The following is a 19868-nucleotide window of genomic DNA, read 5'->3' on the forward strand; positions in this document are numbered from 1 at the left end:
AAATCCTTTTTCGTCTCGCCCGTGTGTCCCCATACAAACCCCCACCGGCGCGGTCGGTTCGTATTGAAATTTTTGAATATGCCAACACTCGAGGACTCGGCACTCCAGAGTATCCGAAAATTTTCGGCGTAATTATACAGTCGAGAGCATCTCGATTTAGTTCGTCGATATTATGTTTGGAGATCTTTTGCTCATTTGCAGTTCGGTGGAATATACCCCATCCCTTATCCCTTTTGTTTATCCTTTATTTTTGTTATTGAGTACGTAGGTACTGTATTTTGGCGAACGTTCGCTTACCAAGTATTTTTATTTAATATTTTTTAAGATTCAATCATCTTTTTCACTTTTATATACATGACTTATATTATGAATACAACACAAAAGCAATGGCAAAATCTAAAAAGTTTGTAGGCATACCCACTTAGGGCACCATCCAGGATCTGTGTTTCCTGGCTTTTACAACCAGAGTTTCTTTTATAATAGTGAATACTATTCTCTAGCTATGAAACTAATGTCATCACTCATCATAATATACCATCGTAGGTCATGGCATGATCACTTTCCATAATGACTTGTCATAATAGGGATGAATTATGTAGAGAACCATGTAAAGAATGGGTTAACCTAAATAAATTAAACTGAGGTAGTTTTAGATAACAGTAAAATTCATGTATCACACTAATATTATAAAGGCGAAAGTTTGTATGTGTGTGTGTGTGTGTGTGTATGTTTGTTACTCCTTCACGCAAAAACTACTAGACGGATTTGACTGAAATTTGGAATGGAGATAGATAATATCCTGGAATATCCTAGATTAGCACATAGGCTACTTTTTATCCCGGAAAATCAAAGTGTTCCCACGGGATTTCAAAAAACCTAAATCCACGCGGGCGAAGTCGCGGGCATCGGCTAGTATCTATATAAATAAGTACGTATTAGGTGCCTACTTCCTGTTATTTGTACGATCTGATGCTGATTTTTGTCGCTTTACGTCTATTTCAAGTTTCAGTCCCAATATAACGAATATTGGGGCTGAAATAACTTAATTTAAAATTTAAAGAAACAATATCGAGTGTGAATATTCTATCCCCTCCACCGCCATCAGGATGCTTTACGACCGCGCGGGGAAATACAATTCTTTTTCTAACCGATCTTTTTTACTCAAAAAAAAAAAAAGGCATTGGAAATATTAAATGTTTCGCTGTACAAGATATTTTTTAAGTTACTTACCTTTTTTTATTTAGTATCCTTTAGTAAAGCTTATATTTCAAAATTACAAAACTAGTAAATTGCGGATTTTAATCACAGAATACAGAATAAGTTAATAGTCTTAGTATTAAAAGCAGCAGATATCTACCTTTTCTATTATATTAGTAAGAGTTTCGTGGTATTAATTGTATCAAATCTTGTAATGGGACAATTAATTATTTTATTCTATAAAATACAAAATTGTCACTCATGAAAATCAAAACGTAAAATATGCAAAAACTCAGGAACTTTCAATGAAAACAATTGTGTATAAGCAACAAGCAATAAGAAAGCACTTAGGTGTGAAGTAGTGCAAAACTACAAAGGTACATATTCACAACGTGTACTTGATAATATGAACGGAGGCATAGACAAACGACAAATTGTCCATACCTAGATGGGTATAGACAAACGTATTGTCTTAATGTCTGAATGAGGCGTGAGGGTGTTTAGATAATTGCAACTCGCACAAATCCCTCGTTTAAGTGGTTGAATGACAGATTAAAAACGGAAGAGTGAATTTTTTTCCAGGCGTTTCAGTAACACCCTTGCACTATTTTTACATTATAATAACTAGCCTGTTACTTGGGTGCTTTATTTTTCTGTTATTAGTCTGCTGGTTTTAGGAATGTTTAGACCCGGTTTCCAACTAACGGAGCGGTTAGAAATGTGATCAATGGACCAATCAGATTTTCAAAAGATGGCGGGATAATTTTTTCACATCATTAATTTAATCTGATTGGTCAACTGAACACATCTCTCTGCTACGCTTAAGTGAAAACCGGGCCTTAGGCCTAGTTATAGACATGAAACATGCAGTATCAGTACCGTCAGTAGGCACCAGTGAGAAATTGGAATTGGAGTACGAGTTCAATTAAAGCTTGTGCTGGATGCAAGAAGTATGTACATACGACAACCATCGATGTATACGATGACGACAGTGACGACAACTGTGTTGTCAATCTGCTCTATATTCGTTGAGACAATATTTGATTTTTTTGATGATTATTGGCGTAAATTTAAACCCTAAGAGAGTACCCTAAAGGTACTTTAGTAGGTAGGTATTTAGATACTAACTGATGCCCGCGACTTCGTCCGCATGGATTTAAGTTTTCCAAAATCCCGTGGAAACTCTTGATTTTCCGGGTTAAAAAATAGCATATGTGCTAATCCAGGATATCATCTATCTCCTTTTCAAATTTCAGCCAAATCCGTTCAGTAGTTTTTGCGAGAAAGAGTAACAAACACACACACACACACATACACACAAACTTTCGCCTTTATAATATTAGTGTGAAGTATAACTGAGAAACTCTTCCGTTTTGGAAGACCGTTAAAAAGAAGTACAAAACAAATAGAAGTCCAGTACTACACCTATAGTTCTGAGCTTCTATTGTCGTTTTGCATTATCTACAACAAATAGAAAACAGCCGGCATTGCGTGAAAACGAATTATTAAGGGCGAAATGCAATTTTCCTGGCCAAGGCACCGATATGTCTCCGGGACGGCCGGGAACGAGCAAATGAATAAAAATCAACCGCTCAGACGCGGCAGTTTGTTAGAGCGGGAGGGGGGGTGGGGGGGATCGAATACCCCTATGGACAACACTGGTTAAAAACTGAACAATAGTTCTGCAAATGCTATACACGATTTCAGGGAAAACCTGCGGTGGCAGTGTAAGTTTGCATGTTACAAATTTGACGCTCGAATTCACTGTAACACTGTTGATTACAAATAACTGAATACAATAAAAACAAAAGGAAGGTTAGCCCCAGCTGTTTGGCAGCGTTGATTGATCAGCCAGTTTAGCAATCAGTCAGTCAGATTCAAAATTCAAGATTCAAAATTCTTTATTTGCAGAAATATTCTTTACAATGAGGTGTTATTATATTATTGTACAGTAGAAATGTTTTACCTCACAACTACCTTCATGACAAGTATTTTATATCTAGATATAGTATTTTTTTAGATTTTATTATAAGACGTTCATGTCAAATTAACTAAGCTCTCATAACTGGGCAATTTACACTAAAGCCCAAGAAAAACTTGAATATCTGTAATAATAGGATTTTTTTTTAATCAACGAGGTGTGAAAACGTTCGTACCTTCTGCCAATATTCCAGTCTCTATTAAAGAGAAAAAGTATATCTATTTACTTATTTAGTAAGCCGAATCGATAAAGTTATAAGAACGCCATTTTAGCAGGGCTAAAATATGCATAGACTGAACATTTAGTTATAATAGAAGCATACAGACAGAACCAACCTTATTAGAAAAAACTTCATCGGAACGCGGTATTCCGTGCCAAAATACTTTTGCTTTTAAAAAATTTGAATTCCTAATCTAACCAGCCGTATTACAAGGACATAAAAGCTACTTTGTGTTGGGTTAGGTTTTCTGAATCTGTAGATTTAGTTTTGCAGGTTTATAGTTAATATTGACTCGTCAGCATTTCGTTTGAAACTTTTCTCATTTCGAACCGAGTCCGGACTCAACTTGAATGCGTTGAGGGCGTCCTTTACTCTCAGTTTGTACTTAGACACTGTAATGATTAGTTTTATCAATTGTCGAAAAAAGTCATTTAAAACTTACCTACTGCTGGACAATAGGACCTTTTAGGAGCGCACCACCAAAAACGACCCTCCGCCTTCCTCATTCATCCGCTTCCCGCCACCTTCTTCAGGTCTTAACAATTATACTATTAAGAAAAAGATTCATTACAAACAGTAATTTACGAGTATATACCTTATGTAAATTGTGCAAAATTACTTATCTATATTATTTGTGTGCAAAAGATGAACAAAGATCCATTCTGGAAGATTATAAGACTTAACTAATCAGAAAGTCAAGAAAGGTTATGCAGATGCAGATTTTATTAAATCCCAATTCTTGCAGGTTCTGTTAGTTTCACTGAATTTGTAAGTTGAATGATGAAATGGCGATAATTAACTACGTAAACGTAAAACTAAAGCTCGGGGGTCCCAAACGTACGGGTCTGATAAAAAGCCCACAGCGAACTCAGTTGGGTATATTCTTTTTACTATCACCATTTCACAAGTAGAAATATCAGAGCTTTCTAATGGTTTTAAACTTGAAGTAATCAGATGTTAGAGATAATAATAACAGGAACCGACAGCTCAACGTGCTCATCAGCAATCGGTCATCCATCCAGTTACCAACTTGGGTCACCGATGCTTAATAGCTGCAATGCGTTGTCACAATCAGACCAGGTCCCTCCGTTGAGCTATTGACGCTAATAACTTTTAGATATGAACTCCCATTACCGGCAATACCCAACATTTAGTGAGACAATACCTCATTTTCATACTCTGCCACATATACCTTACCATATATGCACAATAGATAAGTTCCATAAACGTTACGCTTCCATTGAATGCCGCGAAGACGGATCAGCTCTTAGTCTTGGGATCACCACGAACAATAATCTTATTGTTACGACGTAGCCCCTGACCGGCGATAAACCATATATTCGTCCTATTGTATGTTTATGAATAACACGGACACACGCGCACTTTGAACAACATACTGGAAAGTAATGTGAATTGAAACTTTGGAAACGTGAATCTACGGTGTTGTTAGGAACCACTTTAGTGGCTTTAGTAGTAAGCTTCCTAGCTTTCATAATCTTAGTGATAATTCAAAAGCATTTGTAAAAGTTTATTTAAACTATTTCTATTTTCTTAAAGTACCCACTGAGAATTCTAGCAAAAATTCCCCTTAACCACGAAATAAGCCAAATCATTTGTTTTTATTTTTTAATTAACATGAACCAAAGTAAAATCATGTACCTAAACCGCAGAAAATTCTTCAATGAGATTGATAGAGACTCTCTCAATCTACAACTACTTAACTAACTAAAATAACAACAACGATCCTACAACTTTTCTTTCAATCATGCTTGCAAAGATGTGGTCTATGTTGGAGTGTGCTTGGCTAGAAGAATTTACCTAAATCAATGATTTTTGATCATTCGACGCAAATCTTTGTGTTATGAATCACCAACTTTAAGTAGAAATACCTTCTTCTTCGAGATCGTGATATTCATTCAGTACTTTTCGCAACCGATGTTGTCTGTCTTGATGTCACGTATGTCTCATATTCAATTCAACAATTAAGATTCCTTAGCTCATTCTAATTACACCGATGCGGGTTTCTTAATGAAGTTAAAGGGAATTAATTATTTTAGGGGTTATAAATTTAATTCGCACCGGCCTTTGCTTATGATGTTCTGGGCCTTTGCTTGATTACACTTTATCTTTGTTTTGTGATCTTAGGATCCCATGTTTTAGCTCTGATGACTTTCACGTTTAGTGATATACTTATGATTTCTTACGCTACTTTAGTAATGTAGTTTTAAAAAACTGGTCAAGTGCAAGTCGGAATTGCACACAAAGGGTTCTGTAGCATCGTACAAGAAATAATAGGTACTTTTTCCACCACTGAACCACAAATTCATACCACAACCATATTATGCTACATGCCATGCGGTTATATGATTATAATCAAAAGAATAAACACTATAGGTAATATTCATATTTGCTAGTATTAATATAAAAGCAAAAGTTTTAAGTCTTTTTAAGTCTGTAAACTTTTCACGGCTGATTCGTTTAGACGTTTTTGACGTTCGGTACAAAAATAGCTTGCATCCCAAAGACATAGACTACTTTTAATCCCGGAAAGTTAGCGATTTACCATAGGATTTTTACTTACACTAAAAACTTGAACCCACACGGACGAAGTCACTGGCATTGACTATTATTAATTTATATTACACAATTTTTTCATATTAATGACTAGCTGATGCCCGCGACTTCGTTCGCGTGGATGTAGGTTTTTTAAAATTCCCGTGGGAACTTTCTGATTTTTTGGAATAAAAAGTAACCCATGTGCTAATCTAGGATATAATCTATCTCCATTCTAAATTTCAGCCCAATCCGTCCAGTAGTTTTTGCGTGAAGGAGTAACAAACATACACACACTGACAAACACACATACAAACTGTCTTCTTTATAATATTAAGTGTGATAACATGGAACTGAGGAGAGGTTTTTTATCTACGTGATACCCAAATAAAGTACACTACTGTTACACAATACAAAAAGATTCCCACGAATTGAGAACTTCCTCCTTTTTCGAAGTCGGTTAAAAATGATGTCAAGTGTAATCATATTATCAAATCGTGATAACCTTCAAAGTAATCTTCAGTCATTCATCTTCAGTTCATTTCAAAATTGCCGATAAATGCTGATAAAAAGCAAACAACTGCTAGTGTTATCTGACAAAAATAGTATAGTATAGAGATAAAATTAAGATAAAAATTATTTTTATCTGTTGATAAATAATTTCATTATATATGTGTAAGATACAACAAAAAATAATAGTATTTTAAAGGACTAGAGCTAAGAACTGTAAAAATTGTAATGAGTTTTGTTAATAAAGTTGTCCTTATAACTGGTGGCAGTTCTGGTATAGGAGCCGCTACAGCTATAGCTTTCACTAAAGAAGGTGCAAATGTAGTGATAGTAGGAAGAAATGAGGAAAAGCTGAAAGGCGTTATAGAAAAATGTACAAGTGCAGGAAAAAAACCTTTATCGATCAAAGCGGACATTACACGCGAGGGAGATCCCGAAAGAATAGTTCAAGAGACAATCGAAGCATTTGGAGAAATAGACGTTCTTGTCAACAACGCGGGACTTACAAGATTGGCCAAAATTCTGGACAGTAACATTTTGGAAACGTATGATCTTATCATGAACACGAACCTCCGCGCCCAGATTCACCTGACACATTTAGTGGGTCCTTCTTTAATTAAATCTAAGGGAAATATCATCAATATCTCCAGCATATCTTCAAAAACAAGACCAACTACTGCAGGAAATGTAATATATGGTATATCAAAAGCAGCATTCACGCATTTCTCCCGCGCAGCCGCTGCGGAATTTGCGCCTCATGGTGTAAGAGTAAACTCCATTAGTCCTGGACCAGTTGAAACTGATATTCTAGATAATGCTAGCCTAAATATATCCTTCTCTGATCTAAAGGATCATATGCCACTTCGTAGAATATCAGAACCAGAAGAAATAGCTGATATTATCCTTTACATGGCAAGCGATAAGGCAAAGGCCATAACTGGATCAGATTATGTAATAGATAATGGGTTTTTATTGAAATTTTGAGAATGTACCTCGGAATGTGTCTGATTCGAAGATTAATCCGATCTAAAAAATAAACAGTTGCGAATAAAAAAATGTTAGATGTTAAGTTAATGTAAGTTATAAATCTCGTGATTTAAAGTAATTAAAAAATTTCTAAATAATAGACAGACTTTTATTTATTTGTATCGATTACTTGCCCTCTTTGGGAATTTGATTAGATTTTGAGCGTTTTAAACACGGTAGTTTTCAAAAATATAACTCAACGCCTTATTGAGACCCAACTCTTTATTGCGAAGTCTGTTTTATATTTACGGATGCATAACATTTTCCTCGTACACGTGTACAATACCGAGAAGATCTAGGCACTACTTATGTACCTTTGTCTCAAAAGAAAACAGGTCCGTTCATTAGCGGATGGGAAACACAAAGAACAGGTACGAGTTAAATATGTAACATCTTCACTTCTTATGGAACTAGTTAGTTTTATAGGGTTCTCTCCCTAGATCAAATCAAAAATGAAATCTGTAGAAGAATCAGAATAATCGATATAGCCCAACTTGTTGCGAAGCTGAAAACGTGGCAATAGTTCGAAGAACCAATTCGAAGTATCAACCTTTAATTTTAAGTTTAGTTTAGGTACGTAATTAATTATCACCATTATCTTGCAAATTAAACAATTGAAAATCAAAAGAAAAAGCCTGCAACGGTGCCCAATTTGTATGAATGATTAGACTTTGATTTTGAATATACATTCTATCTAGTCTATCAGCTAACGACGATCAAGATCAAATGATCAAATGACCCGTACTGAGATTTTAATATAGCATTTAACATACTGTTTCATTGCTTTAAAGTCAAACGCACATAATATCTCCGAAAAGTTAGAAGTGCGCACCCGGAATCGAACCCTTGACCTCCGCAATAGGAGGCGGACGTGTTAACCACTAGGCTATCACTGCTTCTGTTACCACCCTACCACCGCACAGCTAACAGAAAATAGTTTTAGTAATTTTCCCTTCAAGCTGTGTTTACGACATAATATGGCAGGCGCGAGAGATATTATCAGTTCATTGTGTTTCCACTGGAAACACGCCCGGCTATTACCATTGATAAACAATATTATTAACTACTATCTGATGCCCGTGACTTCGTCCTCTGAGCCCGGCGGAACTCTTTGATTTTGCGGGAAAGTAGCAAATGTCACTCTCCAAGTCTTTAACTACACCAATGCAAATAATAATAATTTATTTATTTATCGGACAACAAAAATCCATATTATAGTGTTAGTAACAAAAAACATAAAAGTTATGTTAGTACACTAAGTAGTTAGTAACAATACAAACTTAAAAACTATGTTAGTACTTAAACACTAAGTAGTTAGTACCTACAATAAAATAATTACGTCGATCTGTTGCTCCGTGGTGACGTGATGTAAGGACCAACCAGCAAATAAACACACTTCCGTATTTATTATATAACTAGCTGTGCCCGCGACTTCGTTCGCGTGGAATAGTGACCGCGCTTTATATTATAGCCACGGACGCTCAGGCGCGAGGCGTGTAGTACGTACTCTGTACGTTAAAAATGTTCGCCGTGATTCTTTAAATTGACATAACTTTTTTATTTATGAACCGATTGACATGAAATAAACACTAAATCCTAAGTGAAGCTTACTACAATATATTAGTGAAAACCGTATCTAAATCAAATAAGCCGTTTCTGAGATTAGCGTGCACAAACACACAGACAAACAGACAAACAGACAAAAAAAAATTAATTACAATTTCGGGTTCGGCATCGATATAATAACAACCCCTGCTACTTTTTTTTTATATACTTCCATTGTACAGACACCACTTTTCTACAATTTTATTATATGTATATAGATATGGGCAATGATCTTAAATACCGACGTCCACGACGACTTCCCTGGTGCAGTGGTGAGCGTTGAAGTTTTATAAGCGGAAGACCCGAATTCGATTCCCGGTAGCGACTTTTTAGAAAATAATTTCTAAATTATCTTTGCTCTGGTCTGGTGGGAGATATCTGGTATGGCTAGTTACGGGATGAATAATTGGTGTTTGGGTTCTGATCCTGAGTACGAGTACTTACTTAATAAATAACCATATTATAAATTTCGAAATCACAAACATACACTTTCATTTTATGAATTTCAAGTTATTCACTTATATTTGTAAACTGTGCCTACAAATAAATAAATATTTTGTTAAAATAAATTACCTAATTGATTTTTATCATAGCTGATATGGATTTTGAGATATAATTAGATATTATCATATCATATATTATTATCTATCTTATATTAAGAATTTATAATGATAAAGTATACTTATTTCAATTGCTTCCTACATAGTATTATGTATATTATAGCGTATGTACGCTACATACTATGTACCTACATTATGACTAACAAAGTCCGAACTATTTTCGAGGTGACTACGAGGTCACATAGGTCGATATCAAAGATACGAAATACGAAATACAACTTCTAGGTAACGACGGTCAAAGCCGAGGTAAGGATGGGTAATCTCAAGGTTATGAAGGACGATGTCAAGATAACGAAGACTAGTGCCCAGATAATGATAATCTATTTTGAGTATCAAAGGTCGATGTCGAGGTGACAAGGTCGATGTGAAGGTAACTAAGATCGACTTTGATGTGACTAAGTTCAATATCGAGGTAACGAAGGTTTATGATTTGGTCATGTAATGGTTGATGTCACGAAGTCCGATTCTGTTAAAAATTATATCATACTAGCCGATGCCCGCGACTTCGCCCGCGTGGATTTAGGTTTTTCGAAATCCCGTGGGAACTCTTTGATTTTCCGGGATAAAAAGTAGCCTATGGGCTAATCCAGGATATTATCTATCTCCATTCCAAATTTCAGCCAAATCCGTCCTGTGGTTTTTGCGTGAAGGAGTAACAAACATACACACACACACACACACACACACACACACACACACACACACACATACAAACTTTCGCCTTTATAATATTAGTGTGATAATTTAAAAAAAAATATTTTTAATAATAATTTTGAAATTGCTGATACCAATAAAAGTTACAAACAACTACAAGTGTTATCTTTCAACAATGCGACTCGCTAAAGATAAAATTATGTTTATCTGTTAATACATAATTTCCATATATAAGTGTAAGATACGATAAAAATAATAGTACTTTGAAAAACTAGATCAGAGAACTGTGAAAATTATAATGAGTTTTGTTAATAAAGTTGTTCTTATAACTGGTGGCAGTTCTGGTATAGGAGCCGCTACAGCTATAGCTTTCACTAAAGAAGGTGCAAACGTGGCAATAGTAGGAAGAAATGAGGAAAAGCTGAAAGGCGTTATAGAAAAATGTACAAGTGCAGGAAAAGAACCTTTATCGATCAAAGCGGACATCACACACGAGGGAGATCCCGAAAGAATAGTTAAAGAGACAATCGAAGCATTCGGAGAAATAGACATACTTGTCAACAACGCGGGACTCGTAAGATATGCCCAAATCCTGGACAGTAACATTTTGGAAACGTATGATCTTATCATGAACACGAACCTCCGCGCCCAAATTCACCTGACACATTTAGTGGGTCCTTCTTTAATTAAATCTAGGGGAAATATCATCAATGTCTCCAGCGTAGCCTCGAAAACAAGACCAACCATTACGGCACATGTTATATATGATATATCAAAAACAGCATTTACGCACTTCTCCCGCGCAGCCGCGGCGGAGTTTGCGCCTCATGGCGTGAGAGTAAATACCGTGAGTCCTGGGGCGGTGGACACTGATATTCTGCTTAACGCTGGTGTAACTCATATATCCTTCCCTGATATGAAAGATGAAATGCCACTTCGTAGAATATCAGAACCTGAAGAAATTGCTGATATTATCCTTTTCATCGCAAGCGATAAAGCAAAGGCAATCACTGGATCAGATTATGTAATAGATAATGGAGCTTTATTGAAATTTTGACTTTATTGTTTTAAATATAAAATTGTAAGAGTAATAAACACTAGGCACCTACCACGTTTTCTCAAAAGTGTGCATTCAAATTATATGTGAAGTTTATTTAATTCCATTATAATAAAATCTTCCCGTATCTTTTATACTGTCATAAAATTGGTATAATATGGTGTATGTTTATTTGTAAGCGCCTACATTACAAATCCGCTGTACTGATTGAGACAAAATTCTTATTTTGACGAAAATTAATCCGTCTTAGACTGAGTCATCACTTACCACCAAGTGAGATTGCAGTCAAGGCCTAACTTGTATCTTCATAAAAAAAATGGTTCCTTGTTTCTAAGTTTCTAAAAATTAAAGCTCGTAAACATTCTTTTGTAAGTCAAATTAATTTTAATCCATACTAATTCACACCTGATATTACCCGTACCATTTCAATATTATTTAATGCGAAAGTGTGTTTGTCTGTTTTTTAACTGATCATGGCTTATATATACCGATACTAATGTTTTTAACCCCCAACCCAAAAAGAGGGGTGTTATAAGTTTGACGTGTGTATCTGTGTATCTGACTGTGGCATCGTAGCTCCTGAACTAATAAACCGATTTTAATTTACTTTTTTTTTTGTTTGAAAGGTGTCTTGATCGAGAGTGTTCTTAGCTTTAATCCAAGAAAATCGGTTCAGCCGTTTGGAATTATCAGCTCATTTCTAGTTACTGTAACCTTCACTTGTCGGGAGTGTTATAAATTTTTAATTTACACTTGTTACAGAAGTAGTTTGCGTCCCGAAGACGGACTAGGCTACTTTTTAATCCTCGAAAATCAAAGCATTCCCACTAAACCTCAAAAGGAATAGCTTTGACTATAGGTACCTACCTAGTATTTTAAAATATGTATATTTAAATATGTCGTATTAAACGCAAGAGCATAATATAAATAATAATTATCTATTGTGATGATAGGCAGGTACGTAATAATAATATTTAACACAGAGTACAGACGTATTAACTTGGAATAGTAATTCCAAAGTTATTAGCCTCCTTTAGAGATGCTTATTGACTGACAATAAGCCTTTTTTTATTTTATTTTTTCAGAAATCTAAGAAGAAATAGTTTAGAGCAATTTCACAGTAATTTTAAGCAGCTCTCTCTCTCTCCTAGTTCCTCAAGATTGAGGATAGTGATCACTTTTGTAGAAAGGTAGAAAGGCAGGAAAGGTGTCCAGCAGTGGACGCGTACAGGCTGATGGAGTAGAATGGAATGGAATTATAGAAAGATGGTATGGAATTATCTAGCTAAAAGTGTAGATACAGCTCAGTAGAAATTAGCGCGCCAGTTTCCTTAAATCAAGCTGATCAGCGTATTGAAAATTAACCTTGTGGTGTTCCGCCTTCTATATTCCCTTCTACTAACAACTTTTATATACATTCATTTTCATGGCAGATGAGCTGCTAATAAAATCAATAAGAAGGTAAAAGTGGGCTGCAATGAAATAATTGCTCTATCAACGACATATATATGACAAAAGCTATATCTATATACCTATATACCTGTATAAAAGGAAAAGCTGGCTGACTGAGTGACTGATCTATTAACGCACAGCTCAAACTACTGTAAGGATCAGGCTGATTGATATGCAGATAGCTATTATGAAAATTCAATCGGACAATCAATTAAACTCAATTATTGTAAATGAGGCCTATGGGTAAAAAAGGGTTTGAAATTTTTGTAGTCCACGCGAACGAAGTCGCAAGCATATACTAGTTAAACAAAAAATAATAATTTCACATTACCAGGTATCAGATTGAAACTTTGTTTTAGAGAGTTGCTGTTTTAGAAGTACGGAACCCATTTCACTTCATTCTTATTTGATAATATTTGTAATTCTTCACATTATTGCCCACTTCATTTCCATTACTATCTACTTCACATTATTACCTACGTGAAGTGGAATTTATCATTGTTTGTTTAAAATGCATCGATGTATAAATGTCTTATGATTGTCAGCAAGTCAGTCAGTCTAGTTACACGATTCGACGAGTGTCATCATAATGAGTTTCACAAATAAAGTCGTAATAGTTACAGGTGCAAGTTCAGGCATAGGAGAAGGTACAGCACTATTGTTCGCTAAAGAAGGTGCCAATCTAGTTATAATTGGAAGAAATGATGTTAAACTGACAGTAGTAGCGGCACGATGCGAAGAATATGGTAAGAAACCGTTAAAGATTATTGCAGATGTTAGCAAGGAAGATCAGGCAGTCTCTATCATTGATCAGACTATTAATAAATTTGGGAAAATTGATGTGTTAATTAACAACGCTGGTATTCTACGCTTGGGAAAGATAATAGATGGAACAATTATGAGTATTTATGATGATCTTATGAATACAAACCTTAGATCCGTAATACATCTTACTACAATAGCAACACCGTATCTTATAAAGAGTAAAGGGAATATAATCAACATATCCAGCGCAGGAGGTGTTAAAGCGACAAGAAACCCTCTGTTTTTAGCTTACGCAATGACTAAAAATTCTCTTAATATATTTGGTCAAGGCGTCGCAATAGAATTAGCGCCATATGGAGTCAGAGTCAATACCATCAGTCCAGGACCCGTCTACTCCGATGTTTGGAAAAATTCCAATATATCGCAATCAGAAGCTATGAAAGATTATGAATATAAAACGGCGCTTAATAGAATATCAAAACCAGAGGAAATCGCAAACTTGGCATTATATCTGGCGGGTGACAATGCCATTGGCATAACTGGATCGAATTATTTAATTGATAATGGATTTACTTTAATGAATTAAAATTTATTGTAAGCACGTATTTGCTTTTGTATTTATTAATATTTTTTATTTTATTAATTTGCATTTTATTAATATTATTTATATTGTATTAAATATTTTATATAATATTTTGTTTTCTTAATATTTGATTATATTATTCTTAAGGATTATTTTATTTATTTACTTATTTACAATAATCTTCATTATTTTTTATGGAATTTTGAAAATAAAGTTTTACACTGTTATGTGAATTCCGAGTTGAAATTCATTAACCCTGCAGGTAACATAATATTATGGGTAATTTTGATACAAAGCATGAAAATGAAAGCATCAAATAATAACAATCGTCTAAAATTACGTCAATGTTATGAATTATTTCTATTGTGATTAAATTAAAAAGTTTAACTTACAGGTTCATATAATTATTAAAACTGAATACTTACTATAGATTATTTTACTATTAAATAATAATTAGTAAGCCAAAATTAATATATTAATTATACTATAATACTAAGGCATTCGCGCTCGCAATGTAAACCAACGCTAAAGACGACAAGGTGATACCAAGGTACGCTCGTACGCTCACGAGATAGTGCTCGGGGGTCATCGCAAACAAATGAGGGGTGTAAATCCACCCCACTTCCCCCCCTTCCCCCAGGTAGCACTTGCTTAACCCTTTCTTGGCTAACATATGTACGTACCGCACACGGCAGCGGTTAAGACACACTTCAAGTGTTTCGGACGTACTTGTGGATTTATGGGCGGGCTGTATTGGTTTTGTTTTGTGAGGGTAAGAGAGGATGATAGTATATTAAGGAGAAGTTAAGATAACAGATGCTAAGGTTTTTGTCCATCTTATTGTACCTATATACCAACTTACCTTTACATCACACTAATATTATAAAGGCGAAAGTTTGTGTGTATGTGTGCGTGTGTGTATGTTTGTTACTCCTTCACGCAAAAATCACTGGACGAATTTGGCTGAAATTCAGAATAGAGATAGATAATATCTTGGATTAGCACATAGGCTAATATTTATCCCGGAAAATCAAAGAGTTCCCACTGGATTACGAAAAACCTAAACCCACGCGGATGAATTCGCGGGCGTCAGCTAGTAGTATATAATATTAACTAGCTGACGCCCGCGACTTCGTCTGCGTGGATTTAGGTTTTTCGAAATCCCGTGGGAACTCTTTGGTTTTCCGGGATAAAAAGTAGCCTATGTGCTAATCCAGGATATTTTCTATCTCCATTCCGAATTTCAGCCAAATCCGTCCAGTACTTTTTGCGTGAAGGAGTAACAAACACACACACACACACACACACACACACACACACACACACACACACACACACACACACACACACACACACACACACACACACACACACACACACACACACACACACACACACACACACACACACACACACACACACACACACACACACACACACACACACACACACACACACACACACACACACACACACACACACACACACACACACACATACAAATACAAACTTTCGCCTTTATAATATTAGTGTGATTACTTAATATTAAAATAATTTATTACTTAGCCTGACGAATAATTTTCTTCTTGTTTTATAAATACCTATGTTAGGAAACTCGTGCAAAATAGCGAATTCTGACTGAACGGGTTTTTATGGTAACGAATAATTTTCTTCTTGTTTTATAAATACCTATGTTAGGAAACTCGTGCAAAATAGCGAATTCTGACTGAACGGGTTTTTATGGTAACAAAAAAGTCACGTATTTAACTAGGTAAGTATTTTTATTAATACCTTATATAAAGTTTTTCTTTACGAAATATTTTAGGGAACAAAATTAATACAATGCACGTACACTTAGTAATATCGTGTGACGGTTGAATCAATCATCGTAATCAGTCGTTGTCCTCTAAAAGGGACGAAAACTAACTATTTTTTTACCATCCTGTCCCAAATTCCCAGACCGGGGAAAAGTAATAGATAGGATACGGTGGAACAATTCTGGCTGTAATTGGGGTAGGTGCCTCAGAGGACCTGTGACACGTTGACGTATGACAATATTGTGTAAATTCTATCTCGTTTCTTTCGTGTCGTAAATATGTGCTCTTACCCCCAGTCTCGATGACACTTTTGTTAGCAAGTAATGGAATAACAAATAGTAATCATTATTTCGTGAGTACTCATTGAGCATCCCTGTAAAATATGTAAGTAGGTGTGATATTTTTTAACCCCCGACCCAAAAAGAGGGGTGTTATAAGTTTGACGTGTGTATCTGTGTATCTGTCTGTGGCATCGTAGCTCCTAAACTAATGAACCGATTTTAATAAAAAAAATTTGTTTAAAAGGTGGCTTAATCGAGAATGTTCTTAGCTATAATCCAAGAAAATCGGTTCAGCCGTTTTAAAGTTATCAGCTCTTTCCTAGTTACTGTAACCTTCACTTGTCGGGGGTGTTATAAATTTTTAATTTACACTTGTTTGATAAATGCTTTATACCTACTCGTCGAACATTGTAATTATAATTGCACTAGATCAGAATATTATTAAGACTAGCTGATGCTCGTGACTTCGTCTGCGTGGATTGAGGTTTTTAAAATTCCGTGGAAACTCTTCGATTTTCCACGATATAAAGTAGCGTACATCGGTATATGGGATGCAAGGTCTCTCTGCACCCAATAGGTTAAGACTTCATTAGAAGTTATTAAAAAGTCTGTCGCAAGATTTGAATTAAATAATATGAAAATAAAGCAACAAACTGTTTAAAGAAAGAGTATTGTAGTTTTTGAATTGCACATTTTTTACCGTCAATTAAAAAGACCTAAAAATGTCTTTTTATCTCCAGAAGCCATACAAGGGTCTCAAGGCGATTTTTCCGCGAACAGCGAGAAATTTCCACGGCTGAGATCGATGTCAAAACATCGTACTCTGAATAAAATATAAGGCGAGACGAGCGCTCAGTTTTCGCGATATAATGCTATTGATAAATTTACCAGCGTCTCTCATATGATATTACGGGGTGGGGGTACACCCCGATCTATTATTATGCCGGGCAGGTCGCGACGTATGATAGCTAGGGCTGCCTCTTCCAATTTCCTAAGATTTAAGTTAAAAAACAGCCAGCTGAAGCAGTCCAATTTTCGTAAGTTCCACACAATCGATGTAATCAGCTTATCCACTCGAGGCTGGGATCTTGCCAGGACCACAATTTCAGTAATAAAGCTGCAAGTATGCAATCATCATCATCATCATCAGCCTGTGGACGTCCACTGCTGGACATAGGCCTTCCCCATAGAGCACCACCACACCAGGTCCTCAGCCTTCCTCATCCAGCCACTTCCCGCCAGCCGCTTAATATCATCGGTCCATCGTGCTGGAGGGCGTCCCACACTACGTTTGCTTAAACGCGGTCTCCACTCCAGGACTTTCCGGCTCCAACGGCCATCGTCTCTACGACAAGCATGGCCTGCCCACTGCCACTTCAGCTTGCTAATAGTTTGGGCTATGTCAGTGACCTTGGTTCTCCTGCGAATCTCCTCATTTCGGATCTTATCCCTCAAGTATGCAATGCATGCACGCAATTACCTCTGTCACATAGATGATGCCCGCAACTTCATCCATGTGGGTTTCGGTTGTTCTTAAAACCCCTTGGGAACTCTTTGATTATCTGGGCCTATGTCTTTTCCCTGGATGCAAGCTATATTGTTTTGTCAAAATTGTTTAAATTGATGAGCCGTAAAAATTAAACACAGACTCATCAAAACCACTACCCATATTATAAATGAGAAAGTGTGTTTGTCTGTTGTTTTACTGGTTTGTTGGTTTTTCTTTCAATGCGTGGATATAATTAAAGATCTGGAGAGTGACATCGGCTACTTTTTATCCTTGAAACCAAACAGTTTCCACGGGATTTTTAAATACTAAATTCGCGCAGACGAAACTGCAGGCATCAGCTGGTTTATAATATCCGTTTATTAATTTTTATCTCAGTATTAATTAACTATGAGCGGATTTTATTATTTCCAAGTGCCAACCCTGAGTTAGGCCGGCGGGACGGCACCGATGACTTGTCATTAATAACGACAGCGGAAATGTATCAAAAGGTGACGCGTGTCCTCCTCCTCTGTCTGTCTCAGCCTTGTTTATGATGCCAACAAACAATATTTATTTCGTTCAGATCCATCTCGACATTAGCGCGTATTGTTTTTGGTAATGGACATTGAGTAGGCTACTCTGTTACTTTGATGACAATGTTGGTTTTTTGTGACCTCTGGAATAAGTCCTCTGGCTTTTTTTCTTTCTTGTGGTTAAGGCATCTTACTTACTCACCTTATATTTAAGAGTCCTGGGCATGCAGCTCTAACTTTTGAGAGCTACATGCATTTTTAATCAATTAAGTAAATGTTAATTATTTAAGCGGTGAAGGAAAGCATCGTGACGAAACCTGCATGCCTCCATGATGTTTTAAGGTGTGTGAAGTCTGCGAATCGTACCTACTTGGCCGGACTAGCAGACGATGGTCTAAACTCTAAGCCCTTCTTATTCTGAGAGGGGACCAGTAGTGGACCTGTAATAGATTGATTAAAATAAAGTCTTTCTTTGAAAGATTGTTCAAAGAAAACGAAATTAATTGATAAAATAAATATTACCCGTTGATATGTAAAGCTATCATCTTAAATGTCCTTACACGCAATTCAACTAACGACTTACATCCATCCCAACAAACCTTTAAAACGGGGAATTTAAATTACACAGCGAGCGTCCTCACAAATCTCGGAAAACGAAATTTATCGCTGCCTATATCTTGGTTTATTTATAAGAAAGCAAGCACGAGATGAAATTACGTGATACCATTTGGAAGCTGAGTGAAATACTGAACAATTCCTCACCCACCTATGTCGGTGTTATATTTTCATTCGCACCTACTTAGCCGATTGCTTGTTGAATGCCCCTTTCCCGAGATAACAAAGTATTAAAAAATTATGACTATCGGAATGTTTCGTAGAAGTACGTGCGATTGGAATTTGGATGAATTTTAAGTTTATTATAATATTAGCTGACGCCCGCGACTTCGCAAAAAGTTTTATTCATACGTCTATAATTGTGTACAGAGACTATATTTTGGTTTACTCCTCGGTGATTGTGTAGTACCACAGTTCACGACGTTAGCGAACTTGTAAAAACGTCGAGGCTTCTACGTCACAGGCAGACGTCAAATGTTACTGCATTTGACGCTAGGTAGCCTATGAATTACCTATTTTTCTTTGATTCCACGTCACCCATAGCCTAATATTTGAAATATTATCGTCGTTTTAGGATCATACCGAGAGTTCCCTCACTCTAGACCACCAATGGTAGCTTTGAAGAGGTTGTTGGCAACTATCCTTTCTAAAAAGCATCATATTGACCGGTAATACAGGACATTGAAATCATTAGATTCGAGGAACAATGGCGTTCCCTTCAACGATTTGACCACTTAACGAAAGCTCATAATAAAACAAAACAATGAACTTACAATGGAGATCGGAAAGAGGTCAATTCCTCAGCCCGCTATTAATCTCACTTGGAACGTTACCGCCGAATTAATTACCCTCTGACCATACGATTTAATGGGTTTCCTGAGGGACTCTGAGGTTTCCGATTAAATCACTA

The 19868-nt window shown here is 36.1% G+C and overlaps 3 protein-coding genes across 3 annotated transcripts; all 3 read left to right on the forward strand.

The window, feature by feature from the left end:
• The first annotated feature begins 6683 nt into the window (after window positions 1-6683).
• Window positions 6684-7445, forward strand: LOC123871001 (3-oxoacyl-[acyl-carrier-protein] reductase FabG-like). Its single transcript, XM_045914517.1, has one exon. It carries the CDS (start codon window positions 6690-6692, stop codon window positions 7443-7445), a length of 756 nt encoding a protein of 251 aa, XP_045770473.1. The 5' UTR covers window positions 6684-6689.
• Window positions 7446-10558: 3113 nt separating this feature from the next.
• Window positions 10559-11787, forward strand: LOC123870905 (uncharacterized oxidoreductase TM_0325-like). Its single transcript, XM_045914401.1, has one exon. The coding sequence runs from the start codon at window positions 10665-10667 to the stop codon at window positions 11421-11423; it is 759 nt and encodes a 252-aa protein (XP_045770357.1). The 5' UTR covers window positions 10559-10664; the 3' UTR covers window positions 11424-11787.
• Window positions 11788-13166: 1379 nt separating this feature from the next.
• LOC123870904 (A-factor type gamma-butyrolactone 1'-reductase (1S-forming)-like) lies at window positions 13167-14255 on the forward strand. Its single transcript, XM_045914400.1, has one exon. It carries the CDS (start codon window positions 13465-13467, stop codon window positions 14224-14226), a length of 762 nt encoding a protein of 253 aa, XP_045770356.1. The 5' UTR covers window positions 13167-13464; the 3' UTR covers window positions 14227-14255.
• The last annotated feature ends 5613 nt before the right edge of the window (window positions 14256-19868 follow it).

Source organism: Maniola jurtina, chromosome 13 (genome assembly GCF_905333055.1).
Source record: "Maniola jurtina chromosome 13, ilManJurt1.1, whole genome shotgun sequence".
Lineage (NCBI taxonomy): Eukaryota > Metazoa > Arthropoda > Insecta > Lepidoptera > Nymphalidae > Maniola > Maniola jurtina.

Excerpts from the sequence above, each read along its gene's own strand:
- LOC123871001 (XM_045914517.1), top strand. The coding sequence starts at position 6,690 with ATGAGTTTTGTTAATAAAGTTGTCCTTATAACTGGTGGCAGTTCTGGT.
- LOC123870905 (XM_045914401.1), top strand. The coding sequence starts at position 10,665 with ATGAGTTTTGTTAATAAAGTTGTTCTTATAACTGGTGGCAGTTCTGGT.
- LOC123870904 (XM_045914400.1), top strand. The coding sequence starts at position 13,465 with ATGAGTTTCACAAATAAAGTCGTAATAGTTACAGGTGCAAGTTCAGGC.